General features: G+C 43.0%; 1 protein-coding gene across 1 annotated transcript in view; it reads left to right on the plus strand.

Annotated features, from left to right (window-relative positions):
* The first annotated feature begins 19929 nt into the window (after positions 1–19929).
* The window catches only part of LOC124804807 (katanin p60 ATPase-containing subunit A-like 2), a 183918-nt gene continuing 177462 nt past the window's right edge, over positions 19930–26385 (plus strand). The window contains exon 1 of the mRNA XM_047265144.1: positions 19930–20080. Within this exon, the coding sequence (XP_047121100.1) occupies positions 19978–20080 (103 nt within the window). The 5' untranslated portion in view covers positions 19930–19977. The remainder of the gene's footprint in view (positions 20081–26385) is intronic.

A 26385-nucleotide genomic window follows, 5' to 3' on the forward strand; every position in this document is an offset into this window, starting at 1 on the left:
CAGTAACTAGCCACTTTTCACAATCGCTATTGATTTATATAAATAAAGTGGTTACCGGTTTCAAACCGAAAAGTTCATCTTTATATGACTAGTTCACATTAATATATATTTTACATTAATTTTCACTTTTTGTTTTCCTAAATGATGAAGTTTCCTTGGGGTGCTGGTGCCGTCGAGAAAATCGCACCAATACGCTCCAGTGTGGGGTTTTTTCAACGATACCACCACCCCAAGGAAATTTCATCATTTGGGAAAACAAAACGTGAAAGCTAATACAAATTGTATCTTAACATGAACTAGCCAACTGGAAATGCACCTTTTAGTTCGAAAGAGGTGACGGCGCTATTTAAATAAATAAATAACGTTGTAAAAAGTGTCTAGTTACTGATGTCTTCTCTGTAGAAGTCAACCTATATTTTGAACATAGCTACGGGCTCAAAATGTCAATTTTCGACAAAATAAAAATATGTGATTGTTGTACAGCATTTCTAGACAGATGTTTATGGAATCTATGGTGTTTGGTTTAGATGAAGGCATTCTATCAGAGATAATTATTAACATGGAGCCACACACATACATTAACCGTTTGACTGCTGGAGACACACCATCTGCTTGGTGTGTTGCAGCAATATGGCTTCCTGCGCTAAGTGCTCCTTCAACCACCACCCGGGGGGGGGGGGGGGGAGGGGGGCGTAGTGGCCCACGCTGCCTCACTGCCAGTGTACTGGATATTTCTGGAGTAACTACGACTGCAGGCGAAGTACTGTGTCCTCTCATGGCTGACACAGAATAAATGCTCTAACTACATAGTTTCTCTGCAGATGTAATACTGAAGAATCAAGCTGAATCGTTAAAACAATTTTAGTCACTAAGAATTATATCTTGCTTGTAGCTTTTTTACACGATTTTTGTAGATTATGTCGAAAATGACGTGATTTGTTAGATTTACCTCAATAGTTTACTGTTCTTTCTTGCATACCTGTTTATAACATCAGCATTTCTCTATGGGTTCCTCACTGTACTAACTCAAGAACGAATAAAATGAGCCATAGATTACAGATAACTATATGTTGTTTTTGTAGTTCAAAACGCCATTACGTAGTTTACAGAAGTAAGCAACAAACAGATCATCATTCATATCGCACTACAACACTGGAATTTACTGTGAGCAATGTCAGATTCCTTACCTGCAATGGGTACACTGTGTAAAGTGTTCCATTCAGGCACACATGCAGCTGTCCTTTGCAGATCATGATCAGTGCTGTTATAATCTGGAAGCGTTGGAAATGACTGACTGTCCACCACAGATATTTTTTCGTGTGCTGTGCTTTCAATTTTTGCACATAAGCACTCAACAGATTTTCCAAAAATTGAAAGCTGTGAAATTTCTGTCTTTTTGTTAGCGCATTAAACTCAGTTATACAGTCCTGAACCGTAAATTCAGGAGTTCCTTCTACACTTTGTGAATATATCTTCCATCCTTCTTATTGATCCGGTCTTTAGATCGGCACTGGCAAAGTTAAAAAATATTTTTATTTTGTTTTTTCCTTTTTTATATCTTTTTCTTTTTCGAAATTTCTTTCTGATAGCATTATTGTAATCATTGTGTGCTGTGATTAGTAATTCTTTCTTGTGTGGTAATTTTCAAAAAGGGTATGACAAACGCACCTATGCTTTAATGTACTTTTCTTGGAATGCTCACTTTTTATAATGTTTGGAAAATGCCTTCCCACAAACCTTAGAGGATTATCATCAGAGCACCTTCCTCTACCAGCTTTTCTGCACTCTGATACATACGTTTCCATAAGTTTTCTTACCAGCAACAGATGAAACTCTGCTATCGACATTTTATGACCTGCTAATGATATGTGTAGGACATGAGCGTTTAAAACACACAGATGGAGAATGTGAAAAAAGAACTTTGTATACCACTATATTATTTTTTGTATACATCTGACAGAGCAAAGAAGCATATCAGAACAGTCAACTGCTCCCATATTCAAGTTATAATCTACAATGCTTTGTGGTTCCTTAGTTTTTTTTCTCTCAGTATTCCTGTCAGTCTTTCCCATGTCGACAATTTATGTGGTGTTACATCCACGCTTCCCTTTTGTATTAGTGCACATAAATAGACTATTTACTCCTTAGAATTTTTTCTGAAGTGTCAGCTTGTTGCATCTGTTCTTACAGACAGTACCATATGTGTTTGTCCCATGACTGTGAAGCCAGAAAAATAAGTCTGGGCTTGAGTACCAATTATTGAGGTAGGAGGTACGTCCATGTTATAAATAGAGCTACATTATTACAGCCACTACGTCACCACTTTTCCCCAAATTGTGGAACTCAGTTTCTATTGATGTCCCTGTATAGATAATAAAATCTAAGACATAGCCAATTTTGCAATTACATAACACAAATGTTTTTATTCCAAATCTACTGCATTCGTGTCAGTTAGACTGTCAGCGAGAGGGCACCGCTAGTTCCTGCTACTAATAAGGCGAGTACACCGTTCGCTTGTTATATACACTCCTGGAAATGGAAAAAAGAACACATTGACACCGGTGTGTCAGACCCACCATACTTGCTCCGGACACTGCGAGAGGGCTGTACAAGCTATGATCACACGCACGGCACAGCGGACACACCAGGAACTGCGGTGTTGGCCGTCGAATGGCGCTAGCTGCGCAGCATTTGTGCACCGCCGCCGTCAGTGTCAGCCAGTTTGCCGTGGCATACGGAGCTCCATCGCAGTCTTTAACACTGGTAGCATGCCGCGACAGTGTGGACGTGAATCGTATGTGCAGTTGACGGACTTTGAGCGAGGGCGTATAGTGGGCATGCGGGAGGCCGGATGGATGTACCGCTGAATTGCTCAACACGTGGGGCGTGAGGTCTCCACAGTACATCGATGTTGTCGCCAGTAGTCGGCGGAAGGTGCACGTGCCCGTCGACCTGGGACCGGACCGCAGCGACGCACGGATGCACGCCAAGACCGTAGGATCCTACGCAGTGCCGTAGGGGACCGCACCGCCACTTCCCAGCAAATTAGGGACACTGTTGCTCCTGGGGTATCGGCGAGGACCATTCGCAACCATCTCCATGAAGCTGGGCTACGGTCCCACACACCGTTAGGCCGTCTTCCGCTCACGCCCCAACATCGTGCAGCCCGCCTCCAGTGGTGTCGCGACAGGCGTGAATGAAGGGACGAATGGAGATGTGTCGTCTTCAGCGATGAGAGTCGCTTCTGCCTTGGTGCCAATGATGGTCGTATGCGTGTTTGGCGCCGTGCAGGTGAGCTCCACAATCAGGACTGCATACGACTGAGGCACACAGGGCCAACACCCGGCATCATGGTGTGGGGAGCGATCTCCTACACTGGCCGTACACCACTGGTGATCGTCGAGGGGACACTGAATAGTGCACGGTACATCCAAACCGTCATCGAACCCATCGTTCTACCATTCCTAGACCGGCAAGGGAACTTGCTGTTCCAACAGGACAATGCACGTCCGCATGTATCCCGTGCCACCCAACGTGCTCTAGAAGGTGTAAGTCAACTACCCTGGCCAGCAAGAGCTCCGGATCTGTCCCCCATTGAGCATGTTTGGGACTGGATGAAGCGTCGTCTCACGCGGTCTGCACGTCCAGCACGAACGCTGGTCCAACTGAGGCGCCAGGTGGAAATGGCATGGCAAGCCGTTCCACAGGACTACATCCAGCATCTCTACGATCGTCTCCAAGGGAGAATAGCAGCCTGCATTGCTGCGAAAGGTGGATATACACTGTACTAGTGCCGACATTGTGCATGCTCTGTTGCCTGTGTCTATGTGCCTGTGGTTCTGTCAGTGTGATCATGTGATGTATCTGACCCCAGGAATGTGTCAATAAAGTTTCCCCTTCCTGGGACAATGAATTCACGGTGTTCTTATTTCAATTTCCAGGAGTGTATTTTTACGAACTTCATACACGAGCGACTTATTTTCAGGTATCTGTGTAGTTGCTAATTTTATTTAGTTTCTTGCATGTTAAAGGGCTTACTAGGCACAACCTTTTATTTCAATTACAGTGTAGTGTACAGTACCGTTGTATCGACCCTTGTATCGTACAGGCTTTTGTTTGTTTGGTTAGAACAGTTCAGTGTTGGTTAGACCATCAGTGAGAGAGCACTTCGATTTACCGCTGCTAATAAGGCGAGTACACTGTTCGTTTGTTGCACATTTTTACGAGCTTCAAACAGGAGCGACTGCAGTAATGGATAGGAACTGAGATTCTTGTGTACAGAAGAGAGCTGAGTTGGCTACCCTTCCTCACAGCTCCAGGCTGCATTGGCTTCCGTCACACAGCTTGAGGCTGCTGCCAAGGGGTGTCACTGTGGGGGATCAAACGTGGTGTGCGAGGGATGTTCAGCACATCCCACATGTCCTCCAATTGGTCCACTACTGCGACCGCCCCATTTACTGCCTGCACTGAGGTTGACCCTTCACCTGTGATCAAGTGGGAGATCATTCCAAAGACTGGCAGGCAGCGAAAAACTTTCTGAGGGGCCGATCGTAGAGCCTCCCCAGTTCGTTTTATGAACAGGTTTCTTGCGTTGTCTGTGGCTGACGATGTCTCTGAGCCAGACGCAGTCATCCACCCTGTTCGAGAGGTAGCTTCTCGGCCCACAAGGTCTGGGCATTCACAGAGGTGGGTTTGCTGGTAGTTGGGGGCTCCAACATTAGGTGTGTATGGGGCCCCTTAGGAACATGACTGCCAAGGAGGGGAAGCAAGCCAGTGTGCACTCTGTGTACATTCCTGGGGGAGTCATTACGGATATGGAAAGGGTGCTTCCGGATGCCATGAAGAGTACAGGGTGCAGCTAATTGCAGGTGGTGGCTCATGTCAGTACCAATGATGTGTGTTGCTTTGGATCAGAGCAGATTCTGTCTGGTTTCGGGCACCTACCAGAAATGATAAAGACTGCCAATCTTGCTTCTGCGATTAAGGCGGAGCTCAACATCTGCAGCATCGTCGATAGAACTGACTGTGGTCCTTTGGTGCAGAGCTGAGTAGAGAGTCTGAATCACAGGCTCAGGCGATTCTGTGAACATGTAGGCTGCAGATTCCTTGACTTGCGCCATTGGATGGTGGGTTTCCGGGTTCCGCTTAATAGGTCAGGAGTCCACTACACACGGGAGGTGGCTACATGGGTAGGGCTGTGTGGAAGGGACTGGGCGGTTTTTTAGGTTAGAGGGTCACAAGGAACCAAAGAAGGGGCGTCTGTCAGAAAATGGGCAGGTAAAACACAATAAGGTAGTTGTAGAAACGATTGGTATTGTAGTTGTAAATTGTTGTAGCTGTGTTGGGAAAGAACCAGAGCTCCAAGCCCTAATAGGAAGCACTGAAGCTCAAATAGTTGTAGGTACAGAGAGCTGGCTGAAGCTGGAAATAAGTTCAGCCGAAATAACAGGGTTCAGAAAGGATGGATTAAATACAGTTGGTAGTGGAGTATTTATTGCTGCCAGAGGTAACTGCCTTCTAGCGAAGTTGAAGTAGATAGTTCGTGTGAAATAGTATGGGTAGAGCTTATACCTGACAATCGGACTTAACTATTAATTGAATCGTTTTACCTGACCCCACTCAGAATGTATAGTTGCTGAACAGTTCAAAGAAAACTTGAGTCTCATTTCAAATAAGTAGCCCGCTCATACAATTATGATTGGTGGTGACTTCAATCTATCCTCGATATGCTGGATAAATTATACGTTTATAGCCGGAGGCAGGCATAAAACGTCGTCCGAAATTGTACTGAATGCTTTCTCAGAAAATTATTTTGAACAATTAGTTCATGAGCCCACTCAAAGCGTAAATGGTTGCGAAAGCATACTTGACCTTTTAGCAACAAATAATCCTGGACAAATAGTGAGTATTGTGATGAATACAGGGATTAGCGACCACAAGGCAGTTGCTGATAGGCTGAATACCGCAACACCTACAACCATCAAAAAGAAATGCAAAGTATATCTATTTAAAAAAAGCTGATAAAAATGTTCTTAATGCCTTTCTAAGAGACAGTCTTCACTTCTTCCGATCTGATCATTTAAATGTAGAAAAGTTGTGGAATGTTTACAAAGAGACAGTATAGACAGCAATTGAGAGATATATACCACATAAATTAATAAGTGATGGTACTTATCCTCCATGGTACACAAAACGGGTCAGATCGTTGTTGCAGAAACAACGAAAAAAGCATGCCAAATTTAAAAGAACGTAAAATCCCCAAGGTTGGCAAAGTTTTACAGAAGTTCGAAATATAGCGTGTACTTCAATGCGAGATGCTTTTAATAATTTCCACAACAAAATTCTGTCTCGAAATCTGGCAGAAACCCCAAAGAGATTCTGGTCATACATAAAGCACACCAGTGTGAAGACGCAGTCAATACCTTCACTGCACGATAACAACGATGAAGTCACTGATGATGGTGCCACTAAAGCAGAGTTATTAAACACGGTTTTTCGAAACTCCTTCACCAAAGAAGACGAAGTAAATATTCCTGAATTCCAATCAAGAACAACTGCCAAGATGGGAAACATAGAAGTAGATATCCTTGGTGTAACAAAGCAGCTTAAATCACTTGATAAAGGCAAGGCCTCCAGTCCAGATTGTATACCAGTCAGGTTCCTCTCAGAGTGTGCTGATACAATAGCTCCATATTTAGCTATTATATACAACTACTCGCTCACAGAAAGATCCATACCTAATTGCTCAAGTCACACCAATACCCAAAAAGGGAAGTAGGAGTAATCTTCTGAATTACAGGCCTATATCACTAACGTCGATTTGCAGTAGGGATCTGGAGCATATACTGTATTCGGACATTATGAAGTACCACAAAGAAAACGATTTATTGACACATAGCACTGATTCAGAAAATATTGTTCTAGTGAAACACAACTAGTTCTTTATATTCGTAAAGTAATAAGTGCTATCGACAAGGGATGTCAAATTGATTCCATATTTTTATATTTCCAGAAGGCTTTGGACACCTTTCCTCACAAGCGTCTTCTAACCAAACTGCATGCCTACAGAGTATCGCCTCAGTTGTGCGACTGGATTCGTGATTTCCTGTCAGAAAGGTCACAGTTCATAGTAATAGACGGAAAGTCATCGAGTAAAACAGAAGTAATATCCGGCGTTCCCCAAGGAAGTGTTACAGGCCCTCTATTGTTCCTGATCTATATTAACGACATAGGAGACAATCTAAGTAGCCATCTTAGATTGTTTGCAGATGATGCTCTCGTTTATCGTCTTGTAAAGTCATCAGATGATCAAAACGACTTGCAAAATGATTTAAATAAGATAACTGTATGGTGCGAAAAGTGACAATTGACCCTGAATAAAGAAAAATGTGAAGTTATTCACATGAATACCAAAAGAAATCAGCTAAATTTCGATTACGCGATAAATCACACAAATCTGAAGGCTGTAAATTCAGCTAAAATACTTAGGGATTACAATTACAAATAACCTTAATTTGAACGATCACATAGATAATATTGTGGGGAGAGCAAACCATAGACTCCGATTCATTGGTGGAACACTTAGAAGGTGCAACAGGTCTATTAAAGAGACTGCATACACCACACTTGTCCACCCTGTTCTGAAGTATTGCTGTGTGGTGTGGGATCCGCATCAGGTGGGACTGACGGATGACATCAAAAAAGTACAAAGAAGGGCAACTCGCTTTGTATTATCGCGAAATAGGGAAGATAGTGTCACAGACATGATATGTGAATTGGAGTGGCAATCATTAAAACAAATGCGTTTTTCTTTGATGGGATCTTCTCATGAAATTTCAGTCACCAGTTTTCTCCTCTGATTGCGAAAACATTCGGTTGGCACCCACGTACATAGGGAGTAATGATCATCACGATAAAATAAGGGAAATCAGGGCTCACAGAAAAAAAGAGCTCGTTTCTCCCGTGTGCCGTTCGAGAGTGGAACAGTAGAGAGACAGCTTGAAGGTGGTTCATTGAACTCTCTGCCAGGCACTTCATTGCGAATAGCAGAAAAATCGCGTAGATGTAGATGTATATGGATGGAATGAATTGGCTAAAAGATATGTGTCCTTTGAATAATAACAAACTTTCATCAGTGCAGATTTTCTGATGTGGATTAAATTCACAATGGAAAGGTGTAAGAACCTTATCAGCAATGCTGCTAATTTTCAATAATCTGTCTCCTCCAGTATTGACAGAAGTTTCACTGAAATCTAACATTCTCATAAGTAACAAAAAGTGGTCTCTTAACATCAGTTCACTAAAAACTGGAGTATTTAGAAGAATATCTTTGGTCCAGTATTCGCTAATTTTCGTTTTTTCACGCAAGGAATCAGAAGACAAACAGCTATAAAATAATGTTATTCTTCAAATCCAGTATCTTTCCACTTTGATATTCAAGAACGCGCTGATTCGGGATTATTTCCCTTGGTGAATAAATAAAACAGATGCGTTTGGTCAACTATATATTTCATCAGTTCTTCTGTAAAGAATAACATGAAAACTGACAGAATACTTGGCTCATTCCCTATTTGACACACATGTCCCAATAGAATGTCATGAAATGCGTGACTAAGTGGCTGAAAATCATTTTCTTTCCAGTCAAATTTATTGCTAAAACGTGATTTCTTCGTAGGCACTTCACTATCACTTTCTGACCCTTCAGATTCAGAGCAACTAACATCTCTTGTTGAAACACCAGACTTCACTGACAACGCTGCTGATGTGGACGACTTTTGACTACAGCTTCCCGACTCTCTGTAAGAGCTATAACTTTTGTCAAAATCAAATAGTTCATCCTCACTGTTGATCCTCGTAAGTCTCCATGATTTGTTCCTCAGTGCACCCACAACATCTTGCCATTTTATTTGTAAAATATAGGACGCGAAGAACGCTGGAGTAAATTCCAATGAACAGTGAAATCTGGTGCAAACCCTAGGCTCACAACAGACATAGAATCGGATGACAAGCTAGCGGCCAGAACTACGATAGGCTACTGAGACTTGGGGCGGGAAGTACGCTGTACGAGTTATCTCGTCATCAGCACTCAGGTAGTGGTGTGTCTATCCTCGTCATCAGTGCCCAGGGGTCAGCAAACAGGTGCAAATTAACTTTCAACAGCATTCAGGGGAAAACCGGCTGCCACGACTATACTCGTCATTAGCACCTGGGAACAGCAGGCAGCATGAGGAGTAAACTTGTCAACAGCAGTCAAAGGTTTAATAGACTGGCAGTACTGCACACGCCCCCAGGGGCTCAGCATTCATTTGCTGAGCACAGGCTTGGCGACCCCGGGGTGCTGAGCTGGGGAATGGTCAGCGCCGCCAGTCTCCTGTCACCGTAACCCCCGGACATGCTTCAGCGACCACCTTATGGCGCGGCGGTGGAATGTTGTGTGCTGCGGGGAATGGTAATCTTGGCTTGACCGCCTGGATTGCGAGGAAGGTAAACCTCTATAAAAACCCCTCAATCTTATGGTGTGCTGCGCGCCTATAAGATGCATGGCTGGCTGTTGGGGTGGAACAGTCGCAAGCGGGCAACCTCTGGGGCACCTGCCGCACCCCAGTTGTATAAGGCTTACTCAGGCACGTGGGGCTTTGTCTGAGTGGACCTTTAGTTCCCTAGCTGCTCGTGGGACCTCAATGGACCCTTCGACCTCTACATTTCCCCCTACCAGTGGATTGGGTGGGCCACTGGTAGGAAAACACACCCCATCGAAAAAGCGACTTCGTGCTGCGAGTCCTCCAGCGCCTGGTGTTACTAGAGATTTATCAGACTGTCATAACAGAGCACATGCTGATAACCAGAATGTGTTTTTGATTGTCAAACGGAAGGAGGGTAGCTTTGAGAGGGTTTCTCCCTTTTACATCCACAAGGGTCTTGAGGGAATTGCAGGAACACTGAAATCTGTGAAGCGACTGCGCAATGGGACTCTGTTAGTTGAAACTTCTAGTTCCCATCAAGTCACTTCTCTTCGGAAAGCAACCTGTCTTGGAGAGTACACTATCGAGACCGAGCTCCACTCCACTCTGAACTATAGTAAGGGTGTTGTGACATGTAGGGACTTGGTGGATATCCCCAAGGACGAGTTGAAATCTGAGTGGGCTGACGAAGGTATTGTTGACGTGCAACATATTATGAACCGAGTTGATGGGGACCTAGTCAAATCCGACTCGTTTATTCTCACGTTCAATTGCCCGAGACTCCCAGAGCATGTTAAAGTGGGTTTCTTATGTTTGCCAGTACGGCCATATTTCCCCAACCCAGTGCGCTGTTTTAAATGTCAGCGCTTTGGGCATACTACATTGGGATGCAATGGGATAGCCACTTGTGGTAAATGTGGGCAGCCTGCCCATGAAGGAGCCGATTGTTCACCGCCTGTGAAGTGCGTGAATTGCTCTGGGAGTCACCCTGTCTGGAGTCGGGTCTGCCCCATCAATCTTGAGGAACGGAAGATACAGGAGATCAAAACATCTAAGCGCATCACCTATGGTCAGGTCAAGAAGCTCTTTAAGGCCATGCAGCCTCCTGTGTTTAAAACATCTTTCACTTCCGCTCTGCAGAAACCAGTACAGTTGGCCACTGTTGCTACACAAATGGAGGTTGCTAGTGTCAGCACTAATACCTGTGTTTTCCAGTGCACTTGTGCTGCTGCGGTTGTTTTGCAACCTGCAGCTCTCCCCACAACATCGGACAAGGCTGTGGTTGCTGACATTGGGGTACTTCCTGCCCCTCCCCATAAGGCGCCTTCTGCCCAGGCGAGTAAAGCTCCAACTGTTGACAAGGTTCTGCATTCTAAGCCCCCCAAGACAAAGACGCCGAAGGTGAAGGTTTTGCCACCTGAGGAGACTAGTCAGGGTCAGTCCGATGACGATGCCATCGTACTGTCTGACATCTCCCTTGGGTCGCCATCGGAGCTGATGGACATTGATGTCGACCGGGGGCGATATTCTCGCCCCAGGAATTAATCTCCGGCCAGTACAGGCTCTCCTCCAAATGACAGCGGCAGGGTGAAAGTTCAGCCACCCTGGTCACTGGCTCCCATATTACAGTGGAACCTGAATGGGTTCAGGACGCATGTGACCGAATTACAACTCCTTGTACAATAGCGCCCCTTGTGCTTATGTCTTCAAGAGACACACTTTCAGGCCACTGATGCTCCTTCTTTACGGGGCTATACCGTGTATCGAAAAGATGATCTGATGGGGGAAAGGGCAAAGGGTGGTGTTGTGGTTTTTGTCCGTGACATGCACCACTCATCTGAGCTCCCTCTCGTTACGGACTTGCAAGCAGTTGCAGTTGACCTTCTTGTGGGGCAGAGGTTCACAATGTGTTCCGTTTACTTACCGCCTCAGGATGAAATAGACTCTCACAGACCTTATTAGCCAACTCCCCCTCCCATTTCTCCTTCTGGGAGACTTCAATGCTCATAATGTCTTATGGGGCTCTACGACTACTTGCCCCAGGGGTCGCGTTCTGGAAAGCCTCATGATGTCCGAAGAACTGTGCATCCTCAACTCAGGTGCTCCCACTCATTTCTGTACTGCTTCTGGGTCGTCATCAGCTATTGACCTTTCCTTTTGCTCTCCAGCACTCGCAGATTCTGCTCTGTGGGAGGTTGCCGCTGACCTCCATTCTAGTGACCACTTCCCCCTTTGGATTCGCCTCCTGGATGAGGTTGTGGCATTACCAGTGCCGCCCAGGTGACACCTCTGCAGAGCTAACTGGACACTTTTCAGCCAGCTGGCTGTTTTGGAACATCGTGCCATCGTCCACGAATGGGTCGACCATGCTACAGCCGTGATCTCCCATGCTGCTGAATTGTCGATCCCACGGTCCTCAGGTCATCCCAAGAGGCGTCCTGTCCCTTGGTGGACCACTGAGTGCCGCTCAGCCATCCGAGCCCACCGTGCAGCTCTGCGCCGCTTCAAGTGCCGTCCCTCAGCTGACAATCTTGCGGCCTTTCAGGTGGCAAGGGCCAAGGCGCGGCGAGTGATTAAAGAGAGCAAATGACGGTCATGACGACGGTTCTTGAACTCCATCTCCCGCTCCACTAGTTCTACGAAAGTATGGGAAACCATCAGGAGGATTTCCGGGAAACGCAGCCAACTACCTGTCACGGCATTGCTGCATCAGGGATGTCTCCTCATGGCACCAAGAGACGTTGCCCAGACACTGGCCATGCATTTTGCGGAATCTACTCCCACTATTAACTGTGATCCAGATTTCTGCCACTACAGCACTGCCATCGAGAGGGGTCACTTGGACTTCCAGTCTCCAAATTCTAAACCCTGCAACTGCCCCTTCACAATGTGGGAACTGGATTCAGCCCTGTCTGTGGCTCATGATACTGCGCCCGGTCATGATCAAATCCTATACAGCATGCTGCAGCACTTGTTGCTGCCATCCAAGGAAGTTCTCCTGAGTTGTTTTAATATGATAGGGTCATCCGGCACGTTCCCTGACTCATGGAGGGAGGCGATTTTGATTCCCCTCCTCAAACCAGGGAAGGACCGAATCCATCCCAGTAGTTATTGGAGTATTGCTTTGATGAGCTATGTCGGCAAGACATTGGAACACATGGTCAACCGTCGCCTGGTTTGGCTGCTCGAGACCAGGCAGCTCCTTAGCCACTCTCAGTGTGGCTTTCTGAGACGTCGTTCAACTATAGACAACTTGACCCTGCTTGAGGTGGCCATCCAGCAGGCCTTCCTACGTAACCAGCATTGTCTAGGTGTATTCTTTGACATTAATAAGGCGTATGACACTACTTGGCGCCGCCTTATCCTCAATCAACTCCATGAGTGGGGCTTTCGTGGCCATCTCCCCATCTTCATTCGGTCCTTTCTTCCCCGCCGCCTCTTTCGATATAGGGTTGCTATCTGATTTGTACGTGCAGGAGAATGGTGTTCCTCAGGGAAGCGTTTTAAGTGTCACCCTCTTTGCCGTCGCCATTAACAGTATCACGTCCACTATCCGGAGTCCTGCCCAGTGCTCCTTGTTTGTGGACGATTTTGCTGTTTTCTGTTCTTCCTCCAGCCTTGTCACTGCTAGTCGGCTGCTGCAGCTTACGATAAAGCGATTAGAGGCATGGACTGTGAAGACGGGTTTTACCTTTTCTGCAGATAAATGTGTGTGTGTTCATTTTAATCGTTCTCGACGTTCTTTTACCTCCCCTGAATTGCGTCTGAGGGACACCATTCTTCCTTTTAGAGACACTGTGAGGTTCCTGGGCCTCACTTTTGATTCCAAGTTGTCGTGGTTGCTGCACCTTAAAGACCTCAAGGTGCGGGCCCTGAAGGCACTGAATATTTTGAAGTGTCTGAGCCATCGGTCCTGGGGAGCAGATCGGGCGTGTCTGCTGCAGTTTTATAGGGCTTTCGTCTGGTCGCGTCTTGACTATGGATGCACCGTGTATGGGTCAGCGAGGCCTTCGTATCTGAAGATTCTTGACGCAGTACACCATGAGGGTATCAGGCTGGCCACTGGTGCCTTCCGTACCAGTCCCATCCCTAGCCTGTGTGCTGAGGCAGGAGAACCGCCACTCGCCATCCGGCGGAAACTCCTCATGGTGCGATGGGTGTGTCAATTCCTTGCCTGTCCTACCTCCCCTGCGTACCCTACCGTTGCCCGACTGCCTATGGAACGTCTCTTTTCCAGTCGTCCCAGGACAACGAGACCATTTGGGATTCATGCCAAGCATTTGCTTGAATCCCTTGGTGTGGAGCGTGTGGCTCCCCAACTCCAGGTTTTTACCCACTCGCCTCCCTGGTTGCTCCAGAGGCCCAGCGTCCTTTTAGACTTGTCAGAGTACCGGAGGAGCTGCACTCCTGCGTTTGTTTTTACCTCCTTATTTTACGATATTTTAAACCAGCATCCCGACCATGTACCAGTATTTACAGATGGCTCTAAACAGGGGGACTCTGTTGGTTGTGCTGTTGTTTTCCCTGATCGAGTCGTCAAGTTACGGCTTCCTGCGGCGTTTACCATCTTTGATGCTGAATTGTTTGCGATCTTGCGGGCATTGGAGCAGATGAGATGTGTTCCCAGTCTTAAGTTCCTCATCTGTTCTGACTCCCTGAGTGCCCTTCAGACCATGCAACACTTGTACCCAGCGGATACGGTCGTCCAGAACATCCACGATGCCCTACTCCACCTGCAATGGCAGGGGAAGGAGGTTTCTTTCTGCTGGGTGCCGGGGCACGTGGGTATTAGGAGAAACGAACTGGCGGATGTGGCTGCCAAAGATGCATGTTCCCTCCCTCACGTTGTTGAATGTGCCGTCCCCCTCCATGCTGTTACCTCCCTTTTGCGTTTTCGTGTTATGCGTCAATGGGAAGAGGAGTGCCTGGCAGTCAGTGAACATAAGCTGCGTCTGGTCAAGGCCACCACATGGGCATGGCGTACGTCCTACCAACATGTAGGTGGGATGAGGTTCTCCTCACTCACCTCCTCATCGGGCACAGTCACTTAACACATGGTTTTTTACTCCGGCGGGAGGACCCCCCCAATCTGCAGTGCTTGTGGCGTCCAGATTAATGTCCGCCACATTTTACTTGACTGTCCTTTATTCTCTGACCAGAGGGCGGTGGTTTCCTTGCCACCGGATTTGTCCTCTATTTTGCAAGACGACGCAACGAGTGTGGTTAAGGTCTTACGGTTTTGTGTCCTGTCCAATTTGTTGTCTCGGATTTTAGGGAGAGGATTTTAATGTGCTGCTGGGTGACTGGCTCTTCCAGGTTTTAGTTAAGAGGCCCGCCAGTCACGATTACCTACTTGTTTCACTTCTATTTCTCTTCTCTTTTCCTTGTGTTTCCATTCCTTTTTTAGAGAGTTTCTTCTCCTCTTGTTTTGCCTCTGTATGTGAGGATTTGGAACTACGTCAGGTCAGTGTCCTTTACCCGTTCTCCTTGTTTGCTGTCCGTCTTCGTCCCTTCACTGCATGTGTTCTTATTTATATGCGTTTGGGCGCTGATGACCACGCTGTTAAGCGCCCGAAAACCTCAAACCACACACACGCACACAATACTGCACACAGAATCATTGGCGTTATTGAAGCCAGCACTTTAGTATAGCAATATGGCGGCGAGAGTAAAGGACGTGTAAAAATCTGTTTATTTACTGATGAAACAATTGTAGGAAATGGGGATAAACTGATATTACTAAATTACCTTTAGAGTATTAACAAAATGGCTATTACATGCGTTGTGTTTGGTTGTAATTTCGCATAGAGGAGATGGAAGATACAGGGAAAGGAACATGTCACAATGCAAGAATAACTAGAAACATCTTACGTATTTTTGCTATATGTAATCCTAAATAATTACATGAGAGTTTGTCTTATCTGAAATACTGGCAATGATTAAACAGTTTATGTACATTTTTGGGGGTTACATAAATCTAGTATTAAGAACCATAGCTTAATGACATGCTTTTAATCAGTTTTGATCAACTTTGGATTGTCTTTGGATAGTATGCTCCTTATGATAGTGCTCCTATAAGTAGAACATGCTATTTGTCATTGAGAAAAAGTGTCTTTATTCACTGGGTGTGCTTATGGAACCTACCATCTGCTTTAAACACATGCAACTTGAAGTTCTCAAACACGATTCTACAATTTATGATTCAGCTAATACACAAATATTTGCTCAAATCTAGAACTTTGTTAGACCACCTCATAAAGGCTACAATGCCATTAGGTTTCAGAAAATCTTGATAGTACAATATACAACCTTGCTGACACAGCCTTCTAACCTCACCAAATATCAGGCTTCAGTGTAAGATGCTTCTTTGCCAGTCTAGTATGTATGTCTGTGGATGGAGCCAGTAGATGGAGCCCTCAGCCATAGATACTAGATATGGAGCTCAGAACATGTTCTAAAATTCTATACTACATGGCTGTTAATGATACTGGACGTGGGTTTGTAGACAGGGGCGCCTGCAAGCTTTCATCTCAGTAGGAGCAAAATATTTTCCCCATACATGAGATTTAGATATTTTGAGGACATTATCATGTGCTCCTCGTTTTCTCCTATATGTCTGTACAGTGCCATTTTAGTATCTGGTCAGTGTTATACATATAAACAAACTAACAGTATAATTATAGTAAAACCTGTTTTTACATTAAGAGATCTGTTATTTTCGTGCCATTTAAGTTACTTTCTGATTGTACCCTCATACACCCTGTTTTCTCACTTAAATGTTTTTCTGAAATTAAAAATTTCGTATGTATAACATTTCCACATTTTACACTTTTGAATCACTACCAGAAGTTTCACAATAGGTTTTCAAATCAATTTATGTGGAAACCACCTAATGCTGCCAGTCACACACAACCTTTAGTATAATTCGATATTTTGGATCCTAACATTCCACTGTTCATCTTGTATCTGCACAAACTTTCATTGTCTGTGTCAGTACTCATGTATCATGATATTTGTTTTTATTTCAAACATTCTGATTGCTGCAAAGAACTCGTACTATGTTGTCAACTTTAAACTTAATTTGTGCTTTATAGAACCTTTCGGCCACAGTATCATCGTTCAAAAATCAATCATTCCCTAATCCCTTTATATATGTAGAGGAGAAAAATACATTCTTGAGAATTTTTGGATGTTTCAAACGTATATTTTCGAGAAGTTTCAGAAGATGTAAGTGTTATGTGTAAACTGTTTGGAAGGTAAATCGGCGTTTGTGATTTACAGCTACTGTATTTAACTAACATATTGTGTGTCATTAGTTTTCCTTTTCCTTATATTGTCTCCATTTAACTTAAATTAGCTGACAAACCTGGGATTCCCAGAGTATATATTTTGCCAATTTTCTATTAGAAATTAAAACAAAATGTGACCTGTTTTTGCTGTTATGTATGGAAATAATATCATTTCCATGTATTCTTGGAAACAACTATGAAATAATGAAAGAGTTACACCAAGAAATATGCATAATGTACAAATGTATGAGCACAGTATCAAAATTAAAAAACATGATCCCGGACAGTTCTGTACATTGGGAGCATGTGCTTTCTACAACACGATGTTGTAAATGTCTGTGTAGCAATGCTGATCCATATCTCTACAGACGGCTATCATTTCTGCCTATAGCAATTTGAGCTTCACAGATGAATGGCCTGCTGCACAAAGGTTGATTAAAAAGCTAGATAACCAAGGGTTTTGTTACCACAGTTGAAGCTTAATCACAATTAACTTTCCTCTGTGCTGCAACGACGTTAATCGCTGTTAGAAAAACACTATCAGCTAACTGGGAATTTGATCCCGCTCAAGTCTTTGTATTTCACAGGAAAGCGCCCATTATACATGCAGAGTTAATGATGAGCGCTGCCTGTGGTACATGCGCTTTTCAGTCTGCTTTTCAGTTTTAAATGGGTATTGTTACCGCGATTTGGTGACCAAGAAAAGGAGGCCTAATTTCTCAATATTTGAAACTGATATGTTTTTAGAGCTGTTGGGCTATTATGTGAAAATTTTAGAGTGCAAAGAAGTGGATGGGTGTTGTGTTAAGACGATTCTGGAATTATCAATGGCTTGAACAGTGAATAATGCTGTACACCGTCTAACATATATACTTGTAGAACTTACTCGTTAACTCATCTCATTTTGGGTTTTAAGCTGACTATAGTTAAAATAAAGTGTTTAACGTCAGTTTGCATATGCATAGTAGCCATATTCACTTGTTGCATTGACTACCATCACAGTGAAGAAACTTACTTCATCGCATAGATTTCAAGATTCGTCTTGTAATGGCTTTTGAATTGAAGAGGAGATATTTTTCAAAGCTGCTCATCAACACTGAAAAAAATATTTACCAACAAGATACAGACATGAGGCAATCCATAAAAATAAGAGATAGGGATACATATTCTTCCCCAAGTTTCACAATAATGAAAACTTCCAGTGTGTAACTTGTGTTTACTTTCTGGCATAGATTGACTTTTATGTTAAGATTACTTGCCGCTAGGGTAGTATTCCAGACATTGGCCTTTGCAATAAAAATTACAGCAGATACATTATTTATATTAACAACATCGACCACTGCATATAATACTTGTATTAACTCAAGAAAAAAGACCAAGAATCTTTTATGAAACAAAAGGTGGAGAAAGTTTTTGGAAAGAGATCGTCACAAACCTGCTACCTTTCTCATCCAACCTCACAACACCATCAATTACTCTTCGACTTTGGCAGCCAGTTACATCTACATGTTAGTTCACACTGTGTACAGACCGAATCTACAAATGTCATTATTCGCCATTTAACTATGACAAATGGTATCATAACTACACTGAGCTGACAAAAGTCATGGGATAGTGATAAGTGCATGTACACATGGCGGTAGTATCGTGTACACTAGGTACAATAGGGCAGTTCATTGGCAGAGCTGTCATTTGTACTCAGATGATTCATATGAAAATGTTTTCGACTGTATTATGGGTGCATGGTGACGGTTAACAACTTTGAATGCGGAATGGTAGTTGGAGCTAGATGCATGGGATATTCCATTTCGTAAATAGTTAGGGAATTCAATATTCTGCGATCCACAGTGTCAAGAGTGTGCCATGAATACTAAATTTCAGGCTTTACCTCTTACTATTGACAATACATTGGTTGATGGCCTTCTCTTAAGAACGAGAGCAGTGTCGTTTATGTAGAGTTGTGAGTGCTAAAGACAACCCACACAGCATGAAATAACTGCAGAAATGAACGTTGGCTGATGGTAGGTTTCGAGTGCGGTGCAGATCCCAGTATGCCAACAAGGTACTGTGCAACCTGGTGGAGGCTCAAGAATGGCACGGGCTGTAGTTTACATGGAACGTATTGGGTCGGCTGGTCCAGCTGAACCAATCATTTACCATCTGCAGCCATTCATCAACATCCTGTTCCCAAACAATGATGGAATTTTTATAGATGATAATGTCCCATGCCACTGAGCCACAGTTGTTTGCGATTGATTTGAAGGATATCCTGGACAATTCGAAAGAATGATTTGGTTATTGTCACTAATCGAGAAGCCAGTTCGAGCGCAAAATCCAGAGTCGGCAACACTTTCGCGATTATGGATGGTTACAAAGGCAGCATGTCTCAATATTTCTGCAGGGAAATTCCAACGACTTGTTGAGTCCATGTGACGATGAGCTGCAGCACTACGCTGGGCAAAAGAGGGTCAGAACAATATTATGAGGTATCCCTTGACTTTTCTCATTATAACTGGAACGTTGGTATATGCTCTAAATGTCATTTGAAATCTGCCTGTGAGCGAGACAAGGTTATTTCGATAAGTAGGAAATTCCAACCTCTCGTTGATTTGACCTAATAACCACCATAGTGTTTCTTTTGAACGATGAAATCTGTCTTCAAGTGTTCTGTCAACATACACTTCAGAACGATTTCTACTTTTCATAAGTACACCAACACGGTTGTGGCGACGATTACATGCTCAAGATATAACATTTCTCATGTTCTGTGCCATCTAAAGCATCCAAACTTGCTGATATCTTAATACATGTGTTACTTTATTCTAACCATGATAAGTGGAAGATAAAGGAGCCTGAGACCTCTGTTAACTTTATCTATGATCATCTCCCTTGTTCAACTTCAACTGCTGTTAGTACAGTCGAATTTCGCATTGATCAATGTGAAATGCCGACTTAACGACGTTTAACTTTTAATCGAAGTTGGTGCAATCAGCCCAAAACCTGTAAAAAGCGCTGCCAGATATCATGGATTACCTTAAACTGACTCGACTGTAAGAGTGTCTTAGTAGTAAAGAATAAATTTATTAAAACTTCATGCACAATTGGCCAGTTTTCCACGCATCTTAGTGTTTATGACGTCATATCTCCTGGTCTGTGTCATAAAACGGTATCTTTGTGTAGTGGTGAATTCAGCGGCATCTGCGGATATTGTCAGCGAAATATATTGCATGGAGTTAGTAGAAAAAAGTGACAAATTTAAACATCGTGTACAATGTGGCAACGTTTCATGCCTCACAGTTTCTATGACGTTATACCTCTCGAACTTGATAGGTGAGTGGTTCTCAAGCCACAGCGATTATAGACTGACAGTAAGGGATGTGTGTATGAAGTTTGGTTGGAATTGGTCCAGTGGTTTGGAAAGAGTGTGGGACACGCATGCACACAAGCGCGCGCGCACACACACACACACACACACACACACATACACACACACACAATCACACACACTCATTTTTAATAGGTATGGATTAACGCCATTGTCGAATTTTTTACTGAACATAAACTGAAAAAGGTTTCAAGGAAACTATATTTTACACCAAGTTTTTCAGTTGCATTAGATATCTCGTTTTGGCTTCAAGGAAGGAAGGTTTGGGTTTAACATTCCATTGATAACAAGGTCATTAGAAACTTCCTGGCAGTCAAAATTGTGTGCCCGACCGAGACTCGAACTCGGGACCTTTGCCTTCCGCGGGCATGAGCTCTACCAACTGAGCTTCCAAAGCACGACTCATGCCTGCTCCTTATAGCTTTACTTCTGCCAGTATCTCGTCTGCTACCTTCCAAACTTTACAAAAGCAAAGGTCCCGAGTTCGAGTCTCAGTCGGGCACACAGTTTTAATCTGCCAGGAAGTTTAATATCAGCACACACTCTGCTGCAGAGTGAAAATCTCATTCTGGAAACATCCCACAGGCTGTGGCTAAGCCATGTCTCCGCAGTACCTTTCTTTTAGGAGTGCTAGTTCTGCAAGGTTCGCAGGAGAGCTTCTGTAAAGTTTGGAAGATAGGAGACGAGATACTGGCAGAAGTAAAGCTGTGAGGACCGGGCGTGAGTCTTGCTTCGGTAGCTCAGATGGTAGAGCACTTGCTCGCGAAAGGCAAAGGTCCCGAGTTCTAGTCTCGGTCGGGCACACAGTTTTAATCTGCCAGGAAGTTTCATGTAAGTGCACACTCCGCTGCAGAGTGAAAATCTCATTCAAGGTCATTAGAGATGGAGCACAAGCTCAGGATTTGGAAGGAAATTGGCTGTTTCTGAATCCAGGCATTTGGCTTATGTGAATTAGGGAAATCACAGAAAAATTAAATCTGGATGGAGTTTTCCACTGTCATCCTTCCAAATATAAGTGCAGTGTGCTAACCACTGTGCAAACTTGGTTGAAGTTAAGATAGCAGCGATAGCGAAGGCACCTCTGTTGTTGTCTTCTCTTGTGGATACTGTTTCTTCTGCAGGGACTACACAGTCTACTGCTACTTGTCCACCTGACTGTGAGCTGCATGTCAATGACAGATCTACGTATCCTCTGCAGTGGATACAGGGACAAGGGAGAACTCAGAACATTACTAACCAACAAATTCGAGGTGCTGTCTTCCAATGAAACTGAAACTGAGTCAGTGAGAATCACTTCACATGATGGGGAACATGCTGAGTCTCTTCTCAAGGGGAAGAAAACACAAAAGAGCAGGGTCTATTAATCGTTGGCAGTTCAATATTATGTTGAACAACGCTACCCCTAGGCAGCTACGGACGGCTAGGGACAGGAAGGAACACCATGTGCACTCAGTTTGCAAACCAGGAGGTCTCGTTAAATATGGTGAAGTGGCTATCCTGGCAGCCGCTGAAAGAACATGGTGTAGCCACTTGTGGAGTGTGGTGCCTTTTGGGACAAATGATGCCTGTTGTCTGGATCTGAGGTAATACTCGGATGAGGGGAGAAAGTTGGGAATACTAGACTTGCTCTCAGGGTTTCAGTGCAGTCCTCTATCAACAGTATTGTCCCTGGAACAAATTGTGGTCCCCTGGTTCAGAGATAAGTGGATGGCTTTGAAGTGGGGCTGGATGCTGACTTTATGTAAAAGAAACTATAAGTGCAGGATATATTAGATTATTCACTAGTAGCTGCAGTACCTGGTTTTGTGAGGTCAGAGTGTATTGCATGGTTGATTGCATGAGGACCATTCTCTCTGTCAGATACATACAGACATAAATTCCATTAAATGTGTGATGAATACAGCATATACTAAATTAATTAATCAATTATGTGATAAAATGTCATTATTAAAGTAAAACAGGCTATCAAAAGTTACTTAATTTCATAAGAAATTTAACTTTTATAGTGCATAAATATTTATATTTTCATTTTTTCGCAACACTTGCTTATACATCGTGTATGAAAAGCTGTAGGTTTGTTAGTTTGTGGTGTGGTGTGAGGGTTGTTGCAGTTTCTTTCACGTGGATGAGTGTTCGACTTGGGAATTTTGGAAATAAACAAGGCTCATTGGTTGTGTAGGATTTGCTGTAGAGATAGAAGATAGTGGAACAGGGGGAGAAGATTGCTGCCTTTCAGACAGAACTAGGTAAGGCAAAACGAGGTCTCGAAAGATTAACAACAGGTTATAGAAGGAGTGACAACAGGTTATAGAAGGAGTAAGACTTCTCCCAGGCAGTTTTGTTGTCAATGTGGAGAACAGGTTTGATCTGTTATCACAGTAAGAAACTGATGAGCTCAAGTAGATTTAAGAGCAGACAAACTTTGAAAAAGTGTTTGAGAAATCAAAAAAAGTTGTGAAGAAGAAGAAAGTTTCATTGTTATGTAGCTCACATGGTAGAGATGTTGGCCAGCTGTTACAGGATGAACTAGGGTCAGGTTAACAGTTCACAAGCTTTTTTAAACCGAGTGCTACACTGGGTCAGGTGACAGAGGATGTAGGTTCTCTTTGCAAAGACTTCAAACGGGAAGACATCATGGTAATAGTGGATGGGGCAAGCAACAGCTAATTATTTAATTGACATATTGGTGTTGGGCTTGTATCTGATCTGAGTGCCATGATCGGCCTCATTTAAACTCTTCTGTTAGGAGATTTAATTTAGAGGTGGAACGACTGGTTGGATTAGATATGGGGTCTCATATTGGTGTAATTCCTGTTGACTAAACCAGTACGTGGGACTATACTAGGCATGACGTTCATCTCAACAGAAAAGGAAAGGGAAAACTATCTGGGCTAATAACAAATAACTTAAGGGGACACTGTCACAAATTGTACATTACAAGTTGTCACAAGTGACAGAACAGCGTCTTTTAGGGTTGAGAGGGAAGAAACGAAGCATGTCTATAAACAGGCTAAAAATGATATTCACATTGATAAAACAGGCAGCCAGAAAGCAAATTTTAATGCGCACAATTCATGCAAACAGCCCCTGATTGAAACTGGAGATATTCAAAGACTTACAGAAAAATTAGGCTCATCCAGTTGTAATTCAGCAAGTGCACAAAATCAGTTATCCTTATTGCACCAGAATATCCAGGGATTAAGGGGTAAGCTTAATATGTTGCATATCTGTGTTAAAGAACTAGAGTTCAGCAGATCAGTCGATATTATCTGCCTCTCTGAACATCATGTGACCACTGACATACATATGTTAAATGTTGCAGGATTCAAGGTAGCTTTTTGCTTCTGTAGAAGAAATATGTAGAAAGGAGGAGATGCCACATTTGTGAGTAACTGTTTTAGTTTCAGGAATACTGAAATTAATAAATTTTGCTCAAAGCAGTACTTACAAGGGAACCTCCCCATCGCACCCCCCTCAGATTTAGTTATAAGTTGGCACAGTGGATAGGCCTCGAAAAACTGAACACAGATCAATTGAGAAAACAGGAATAAGTTTTGTGGAACTCTGAAAAAATAAGCAAATTATACAAACTGAGTAGTTCATGGGAAGATATGCAATATCAAAGACATTAGGAACGCAGGAGCGCTATGGTCTCGTGGTAACGTGAGCAGCTGCAGAACGAAAGGTCCTTGGCTCAAATTTTCCATCGAGTGAAAATTTTAATTTTTTATATTCAGTTTATGTGACAAACTCTTATGTTTTCATCACTTTTTTGGAAGTGATTATCACATCCACAAGAAAACCTAAATCGGGCAAGGTAAAAGAATCTTTTTACCCATTCGCCAAGTGTACAAGTTAGGCGGGTCGACAACATATTCCTGTCGTGTGACGCACATGCCGTCACCAGTGTCGTATAGACTATATCAGACATGTTTTCCTGTGGAGGAATCGGTTGACCTATGACCTTGCGATCAAATGTTTTCGGTTCCCATTGGAGAGGCACGTCCTTTCGTCTACTAATCGCACGGTTTTGCGATGCGGTCGCAAAACACAGACACTAAACTTATTACAGTGAACAGAGACGTCAATGAACGAACGGACAAATAATAACTAAGCAAAAATAAAGAAAGTAAAATTTTCACTCGAGGGAAGACTTAAACCAAGGACCTCTCGTTCTGCAGCTGCTCACGCTACCACTGGACCACGCCGCTCCTGAGCTCACACTGTCATGATGTTGCCTATGTGGTCCATGGACTACTCAGTTTGTATATTTTGCTTATTTTTTCACAGTTCCACACAACTTCTTCCTGTTTCCTCAGTTGATCTGTGTTCAGTTTATCAAGGCCTATCCACTGTGCCAACTTATAACTAAATCTGGGGGGGGGGGGGGGGTGCGATGGGGAGGTTCCCTTGTTAGAAGCTTGTACAACAGAAGTAGTATTTCACAATAAGTCGTTTATAATAGTAAGCATATACATAGCACCTGTAGGAAACTTTAACCTCTTCATAACAAATGTGGAAGCTTCATTGTTCTGTCTCTCAGAAACAAAAACAAAGAAATAGTGGTTGCTGGTGATTTCAATATGATTATATTGGAAGGCTTTCTGAGTGAGCAATTATTGCTGTCAGTTACACTGTCATTCAATATGATTCCTGCTGTGTACTTTGCAACTAGGGCATGTAAATGCTCTAGACTGCTATGATAACATCTTTGTAGACAAATCTAGGGAAGAAAGTCAAGTCACAAAACCAATAACAAATGGCCTGTCATGACATGCAGCATCTTGAGTTAAGGGATAAAAAAATCTATTAAATAAGAGTACAGAAGGGCAATAAATCAGTCAAACATTGCGAATTTTACGATATTGCTCAACGACCTGCACTGGATAGAAGTTAACAATACTTCTGACTCAAATGGAAAATACAAAGCATTCATTAATAAAGTTACTTCCTCTTTTGGAAATTGTTTTCCTCTAAAGGTAACTCAAATTAAAGAGAAGTCTGAAAATAAACCAAGGATTACACAAGGAATAAAGATATCACATGTGAAAAAAAAGGAGACAGTATCTACTATCCATGAAAAGCTCTGGTGTTAGCACTGTAATGCATTGCAAAGAATACTGTAAAATACTGAAGCAAGCAATCCAGAAATCTAAGCAGCTTTTTTATCATGCTACAAAACAAAAACTATACGAGATATTTGGGCCAAGAAGGAAGAGCAACAGATAGCTCTAAAAATAGATGAGACATTAATAAGTGCTTGTAGTGTTGCAAACCTCTTAAACAAGTGCTTTGTTTCTGTTACTGATAGCTTAGGTTTATCAGGGTCAGTAAACAGTGCAATGGAATATCTGACATCAGTTTTTACAAATAACTTCAGTAAAATGGAAATGACACTCATGTCTGCCAATGAAGTAGCAGTCACCATAAAATCCTTAAAATCAAAATAATTCTAGTTGTTATGATTACATATCAATGAAGTTAATCAAAGAGTGCTCATGCAAGTTGAGTTCTATCTTAAGTTATTTGTGCAATCTTAACAGGGGAACATTTCCCAACTGGCTAAAATATGCTGAAGTGAAGCCTCTTTATAAGAATGAGGATAAAGAGATACTATCAAACTATCGACTAACTTCACTTTTCCTGTTTTTTTTAACTATTTTAAAAAATTGTGTTCAAGCATCTTGTTGGGCATCTGACTGCAAATAATATATTGCCCAAGTCGTGGTTTGGGTTCCTTAAGGGTACTGATGTAGAAAAAGCAGTTTACATGTACAGTGAGAATTGACATAATTTATTATATAACAAATTAGTGGTTACTGACATTTTCTCTGACCTGTCAAAAGTCTTTTACTGTATGAATCACAGCATTCTCTTAAGTATTTAGAATATAGTGATGCTACTGGCAGCGCTCTGAAGTGGTTCAGGTCTTACCTAACTAACAGGAAACAAAGGGTGTTATTGTGAAATATCTGTGGAGTAAGCAATCAGTCTTCATCTAACTGGGAATAAATAATGTGTGGTGTTCCTCAAGCTTCCATCCTGGGGCCATTGCTTTTTCTTGTGTACATTAATGACCTCTCTCCTGTTACATTGCCAGATGCTAAGTCTGTTTTGCTTGCAGACGACACAAACATTGCAATTAATAACAAGTCAAGCACAGATTTAAAAATGGATGCTAATCAGATTTTCGCCAATATTAATAAATGGTTTAAAGCTAAGTAACTGTCATTAAACTTTGAAAAGACTC

Source organism: Schistocerca piceifrons, chromosome 7 (assembly GCF_021461385.2).
Source record: "Schistocerca piceifrons isolate TAMUIC-IGC-003096 chromosome 7, iqSchPice1.1, whole genome shotgun sequence".
Lineage (NCBI taxonomy): Eukaryota > Metazoa > Arthropoda > Insecta > Orthoptera > Acrididae > Schistocerca > Schistocerca piceifrons.